The sequence below is a fragment of the Homalodisca vitripennis genome, unplaced genomic scaffold, assembly GCF_021130785.1.
Source record: "Homalodisca vitripennis isolate AUS2020 unplaced genomic scaffold, UT_GWSS_2.1 ScUCBcl_7807;HRSCAF=15630, whole genome shotgun sequence".
Classification (NCBI taxonomy): Eukaryota; Metazoa; Arthropoda; class Insecta; order Hemiptera; family Cicadellidae; genus Homalodisca; species Homalodisca vitripennis.
Window position 1 is genome coordinate 1,288 of NW_025783917.1, and position 7,627 is coordinate 8,914.

The window sequence follows — 7,627 nt, forward strand, 5'->3', positions numbered from 1 at the left end:
AAAGATTAAAATTGTAAATTTATCAATTTTACCTCAATTCTGATCAGCTTGATTCCTTTAAAGTTGTGGATTCATGTTAACAAAGGGACATATATTGCAACTGCTTACTCTAACATGCTTTAATTTGGCATGTTAAACATATTCTGAGTATATATTGGTATTAAAATATGATTGTCTCTGATCAAATAAAAGAAAAGAAGAAAACAAGGGGAAAACAGACATGTAAGCATTTTTTATGTATGTCAAAGAATATGTGATATATGATTTTGTTTAATGACTAAAAACTCCCAGCATTTTATAACACAACATCTAATTCAAGATCAGCACTAAAAGTGTTAAACATTAAAGAGATGTCTCTGTCCAGTGAAACATTTGGAAAGACATATACACCATAGATGTATTAATTTATGGCAATCAAACTATAGAATACTGATGTATTGTAAACCATAAGTATAAAAAAGAAATCTAAATAAGACTCTAAATGTTACCTTGACTTCTGACAAATGTTTCATGACACAAGATCCATCTTCATTTGGAGGAATGTGCAGTTCCCACTTCCCATACTCAAGTTTCTTGTAAGGATGGGCAAACTTATTCCATTGATCTGAAAATAATTTGGAATTTATACATCAAACACTAAATCAAGACTTTGAAAAACTTAAATTAAAACATTCAATTATTTTCATCCTAAAGTATACATTACATGTACAATATTAATGTTAAATATTCTCATGTTCAATATGGCTATGCTCAATAATAAAATAGACTCCAGAAGAAAATTATATCTAGCTATTCCATCAGGTACATAAGATCTTATGCTGTTGTATGCCTGACCAGACATATTTTTACATATCTGCATAGTTTTGTGGTTTGTAAAATATGAGCCCGCACTTCTAGAAATGCCTCAGGATATAAAGACACTTGAGTTAAGGACCAAACAAGCAACATGTGTTCAGTCTAATGCTCAGATTTACTATATTAAAATCTAGACCCGTCAGGTCCCTCTTGGTATAAATATAAAAACATAAAAAATGTTGTAGAAATAACAATCTTTTACAGAATTGCATTGAATACGTTAGCAATAACAGAGAAGTACCACCTTATTTTTATCTGCTGTTGTATTTTAAAACAATGATAAACACTGTAGTGCTGCTATGTGTAAAAATTATAATGAAAAATAATGGAACAGGAAATGAAGATTTCATCAGGAAATAAGCAGCTGAGATTTAAAAAAATATGACTTAAGGCTTAGGTTTTTAAAGAATGAAGCATCCAAAAATTACATCAACGATTCAGATAAGTAAAGGCATGGGACATTATAAACAATGCAAGAATAAAGAAAAAGCAACAGTCTATAATTTGCTTAAGGTAGATGGAAAAATAGTCCATAATGTAGTAGTAATTACACTACAACTTAACAACTTCTAATAACAACTACACTAATATTGGTATACAAAACTTTAAAGAATGTTAACAACTGAGGTAACAACAAAACGTAAACCGAGAACAACATATTACACTTTCCACTCTATATCATACAAATGAAGCGGAAGTAATAGATGTAGTGAGAAACTTTAAATCAAAGAACTCATCCGGTAATGATGAAATATCACCTGGATTCCTAAAAAACTTTGTTATTGAACTGAAAAAAACACTAATTTTTAGTTTTTTGATGTACTACGCACTCCATTAGTGATAATGTTCTATAAATCATTTGAACGAGGCCAATTCCCACCAGGTATTAAATATCAAAGGTAAATCCAAAATATAAAAATGGATGCACAGCCACAACTAGCAGCTACCAACCAATCTCAACCTACTTTAAGCTTTGTAAAAAATAGTTCTTAAGAGATAAATGATGTACTGCAATGAACACAGTCTACTAACAAACACACATATTGGTTTTACCAATGGCAAATCAACAACAACTGCAATGATTAAACTAATAGAAACCGTAGTAGATAACCTTGAGGACAAAATAATTACAACTCCGCTTTTCCTGGATTACTACAAGGCTTTTGACTGCTTGAGTCACAATCTTATCACCAAAAAGCTTGACGCTTTAGGCAAATCTGGTAAGGCTTAAGAATTGTTCAAATGCTACTACCAAAACAGAACTACCAAAAAAATATTATGACAAACATACAATTTAGTACACTGCCAGTAACCTGTGGTGTACCACAGGGCACTGAACTAGTACTGGTGCTCTTAATCTTGTTCACCGATGGCATATGCCAACATCTTCACGTATGCAAACAACACCACTCTACTGTTAAGTGAAAAAATGTCCAACCTAGCTGTCAACTCATATATACACATATATTATACAATATACAGGATGTTAAAAAAGTCCTGAACAGGCTTGATAATTCCCAAACGAAAACAGGTAAAGCAATGAAACTTAGTACATCACTACTGCACCGATAGAAAGATGTACATTGTTTTAAAGTGTAATGTAAGATGTATATCTAGTACAGTCCAAATCTCAACTTAAAAATAATAACTTTATATTATAATAACTGAACCTAGTTTTTTTTCCCTTTACCATTCATTTCTGCTTTACCAAACAACCCCTTTAAAACAACGTACATCTTGAGCTATGTATTAAGTTAAATTTGTTTACCAAAATCCTTGTAGACCACCCTTCATTGAGTATGAAGAGTCACTAACTACCTTAAAAACTATTTCTTAAGTACACAATACTGTGTCTTTAGTATTCATTTACTAAGTTTCACCCCCAAAACTTGAGCCAAGGCAAGAATATTAAACCATCTAGAACAGGAGCTACAATATAAATGTCTCAAACTTTAAACCAGCGTTATTTTTTAAAGAGTGAATCTTTTGAGATTAAATTTGCAGCACTGTACTCTCTTTACTAATAAAGACCTTTAAGTTGATATACTACTCAACCTTATGCTCTCATATAAGAATTCCTTCTGACTCCTTGTGGGCCATCCTCCTGACATGACAAAAAAAATAGTAGTTACTTCAAAAAGTACATTTATAGGTCCAATAATAATGTACCAAGTTTTATTTCTTTACCTGTAATCATTCAGGAATTATCAAGCCCGTGCTGGACTTCTTTAACACCCTGTACAAATATAATCTCAACTCATCCTACGAATACTGCCACAACAGTGATCTAAGTTGTTAATCCTCACTAAAACAAGCCAAGTAGGTTTTGGACATTGCAATCAAGAGATACCGCAGATTCCAGGTATTACACTGGAAAATGAAGTAAAATTCCTAGGCATGACTTGATAGCATGTACAAGGTTGAACTTTAGTGCTTACACACTCAAACAAGCCAAAGCCCTAAGTTATCTAACAACAAAAATAGCATATTTTGCACTTTTTGAAACCAACATGAAATATGGTCTAGCTGTATGAGGAGCAGACTTCTCAGCAAATATACAAATAATCTTATTTATACAAAAGAAGGTAATCAGAATTCTAGCTGGACTCCAGAGAGTAGACACCTGCATAGAGGCTTTTATGTCACCTGGAATTTTAACTATCCTCAGTCTCTATATACAAGAAGTTGTGATGCATGCTGATGGACAAAACATGGTGAAAGACTGTGATGTACAAAAACAACACATGTAATGCCCAACTCTTCAGTGTTCCAACACACCACCTAACACAATATGAGAAAAAACCCAACATATAAAGGTATTAACTCTTAAATTACCTGCCAAGAGACCTAAGAACAAGAAATGGGAACAAACTAAAGACAAGACTTCACACCTGGTTAATTGAACAGCCTTCCTATTCAATAAACAAATTCTTTCAGCATGAACAGATGGAATAACAATTAAACTATTATTTGGTACATTACCAATAACTCTGTGTATATACAATTACTTATTACAACATTTTTACAATTTCTGTTCTTGATGAGATGTAATAAAGTATATTTTGAATGATTGATTCAATTTGCATAAAACACTGTCACTGCCAGTGACACAGAGGTGAGAAGTAATATTGAGGCAGTAATTACTTTTGTCAATGTCCCCCACCAACCCGCAGTATTGAGGGTTGGATTCCAAGATTTCCAGATTTTCATTAATGTACACAATCAATGAATCAATAACAATGTGTTACTTAAAATATATTGACAAATAGTGTTAACTTACTGAAATCTCCAAACAAGAACAGTTCAGTAGCTCCAGGAGCCCACTCCCTCGCTGTGACAGAGTTGTCGGAATTGATGTGGATCCCAAACCATTTATATCCCTGAGTAAAATTTTCCAGTCCTCCTTCACCTTCTGACACCTTATCAACATAATCCAAGAAGCAGGCATACCTAGAACACAAATGAAACATTTACGTGTAAGATCAGTTTAAAATGAACATTGTTTATGCACACAAAATTGTATTCCTGTGTTTTTTATAGGCTAATACAGAATTTTTCTTTGTAAATATGCATCGATACAGTGACACTGACAAAAATGAGTCTGTTAAAAGGCAAAGTAGTACAAAAAGTGTTTATCATTTTTCGTTCCTTAAAAAGTTCTTGACCCGTTTCTTAATTGAGAACGATCTTTCAGCAGTACATGTCAATAATACTGAATTATTTAAATAATAATAGTTTTCAAAAATAATAATTGAAAAAATTGAAAATTTCCAGACCTGAACCCCCAGGTCTGGGGGTTTGCTGGCTACGTCCTTGCAGTCATTACAAGAATGATCCATTCAGAGTGAATCGGGCCTCAGAATGCGTTGTGACCTTACTTGTGATGGTAGCTACAATTATTTATAAAGGTACCTATTGGAGAGAAGTGAGGTGTAGCATTTCACAGTTAAATTAATTGATTTGAACTCGTGGAAAGTCTGAATGGCACTGCCTAAGCTGCACAAGTCAACTCTCACTTCCTTTGAAATCCCACATTGGAATTAGGCCTATACTGTTTGTTCACATTCAAAACAAATCCCAATAAGAATACACACATCAAAATGTGCTATGTGGAGAGTGCTGCTCATGTCACAGAGTTGCTAACCAACCTGTCACAATCACAAATACTAAGACACTGTGGATATGGATTTATTTGACATTGGTTGCACTGATCGCAGGAGCAGTTGTTCCAAATTTATCAAGTATGGCATGAGCCTGTCACGATCTGCCATCAACACTCCTAATATAGTAAATGAAGTGTCTCTGTTGAGTGATACGAATAATGTGGTATGTGAACTAGCACCCTCCTATAATTATCTTTCTTCCACAGGCTTCTATTAATGTACTTAACAATGTAAAAAACTAATTTTTTTCATTGCTTTGAGGGAGTTACAGAAGAAGGCTACTGATTAATAAAATCTAAAGCTGTTTATGTATCCTCACTCGGCTAACACCCATCAAGCAAATAAAAATCGTGTGTGGCAGTCATTGTGTTACCAACGAACATTCTAGGCCTTTCAATAGTCGGTATAAAGAGTACATTTATAAATTTATGAGACTGATAATAAATGTGTTTATATACTCCTTGAAAATACACGTAAGAGAAAGACTTGCAACAAGATATTCTTCAAGACCTTATCTAGTATTATTAAGGAATTTCAAACATTAACCATAACAGAAGATGACGGTGGTTGTCTTTAAATCTTTTCAAACCCCAATAAAATGAAAAATTAAATAAGCCAGTGACTTAAGTAGATGAATTTGATAAATTAATGTGTCATACATTGGCAAATACTGTTAATCAGTTTTATTTGATTGAGAAATTCTTCCAATATAATGAAACTTTCAAAACATTTTGAAAGAAAAAATTAACTTTACACATAGAGAAAAAAATTGAGAATTAGCCTAGGATTTGGCCTAAGTGAAGAAAATGGATACAACCTGCTCAAAATTTCTCTAATAGCGCAATACCTATATTTAAGAACAGACAACTTATGGCCTACGATGGGACACAGAGTAATTAAGGTAAGGTTATATTTACACTTTAATCTAATCTAATAATACCTGTACACGTTATGCAATAGTATATGGACAGATGATTACTTCGTTTCATTCATTATAAAATTAGTAGGCCTAATAAAAGTTTTATTTCGTCTTTCGAACATCTGTAACCCTTTTCTATTTTATTTAAAATGTTTATAATATAATTTAATAGTAACAAAACTGTGGCTTGATAACCTAAAGTAGCCTAATAGAAAATCAACTAGGCCTGTAAGTAAAACAGACATTTGAATGGGATATATGTTTAGTTCATAGAAAATTATGAAAAGCTGTATCCTAACTAGACCATAAAAACACAGAAATATAAATGCCAATAACTTAAAACAAATAACGTCTTACCTGCGTCTGTATTCAGTCTCATATGGTTTTAAATAACCATCTCTTTCCAACATAACATGAAGCTTAGGAACTTCAATTTCTTTTGGATCAAGTGATGAAAATTTACCTCCCATTTCTTACAACCTTCTGCTTCCTCCTGTTCCAAACAAAAGACTTCAAACTTTAAAGAAACTTTAGTTATTCTAACTTTTTGAACATAAATGCACTATAACTAACAAAAGAGGATGACCTGGGTGAGATCCGAGGTCAGATTTTTTTATCAATATCCATAATCTTAAAAACTAATTAAAAAAGTTCACACAAGGTCACTCATTGGTTCATAGCCGGCCAAAGCGTGAAGTTTAATATGATACGACACAGGCTGGCTACAAACGTCAAAGGGTAAAAAAATAAGATAATGAAGAACTTGACCTTCAAAGCGAACTAAATGACATGACAGGCCGGCCGGCTGCGCTAACTTTTTTGAAAGTAGCTCCTAGACCACCAAGTAAAAACGATACCATAGTTTAGAGAGAGACGTTTTTAAGTCAATCCGACAACTGAACGCACTCGAAACCCGAGCTTCAAACATGCTCACCCGCTACGCGACTCCTAATGTAACAAAACCACACAATAGCTGGTAATAAACTCAAAAAAAAAAAATCAAGATAGCTGTTGTGTTGTAGTGGTTTTCGTAGTGCTGTTGAATTGATACCGTATTTAATCTTCTGTCTACTTATAAGCTTTATCAATACAATAATTTGATCAACTTTGGTCCGTGAGTTGTTGTATGTGATAGATGTTAATTGTAACTAATCACTCACTGGAAGAACTCGCACATTAATACTGCCCTAGTCCTACGAAAACCAGGATTGTTTGCTGTCTGCTTCTTGTAACAGTAACAGCAGTCCGTTCCTTCATTCCGCAATCCACATCACATCTCTGTCAAGTCACTAACAGCATCTAAAGAGAGCACCAGAAACACGCCGGCTGAAATCCACAGCCTTCTAGATATGATATACAACACTATATAAAATTCTTTGCTGTTGGACTGATTATCTTATACATTTATTTGTGGTGGATTGTACAGCTGCGGATTTGGGGAACTGATAATGATGGCTTCTACGATACCTGCTTGTGTTATATGTATGAAAAAAGTACTTGATCAGGAGAAGGCCATTGGTTGCGATGGACCTTGTGACCGATGGTTTCATATTGATTGTATAAAAATGTCAGCGGCGGAATATGCAAAGTTTGCAGGCAATAAGAAATTGTCATGGAACTGCAATCGGGTTGATTGTTTAAAAGATGTCGGAAACCCCATTAATCATTTGATTGTTCAGATTTCTGACCT

General features: G+C 33.6%; 1 protein-coding gene across 1 annotated transcript; it reads right to left on the bottom strand.

Annotated features, from left to right (window-relative positions):
- Nucleotides 1–404: 404 nt before the first annotated feature.
- LOC124374293 (1,4-alpha-glucan-branching enzyme-like) lies at nucleotides 405–6,667 on the bottom strand. The gene is made up of 3 exons (XM_046832532.1): nucleotides 6,295–6,667; nucleotides 4,136–4,305; nucleotides 405–604 (listed from the first exon to the last, which is right to left on the bottom strand). The coding sequence occupies exons 1-3, from the start codon at nucleotides 6,405–6,407 to the stop codon at nucleotides 420–422; spliced, it is 468 nt and encodes a 155-aa protein (XP_046688488.1). The 5' UTR covers nucleotides 6,408–6,667; the 3' UTR covers nucleotides 405–419.
- Between the last annotated feature and the right edge of the window lie 960 nt (nucleotides 6,668–7,627).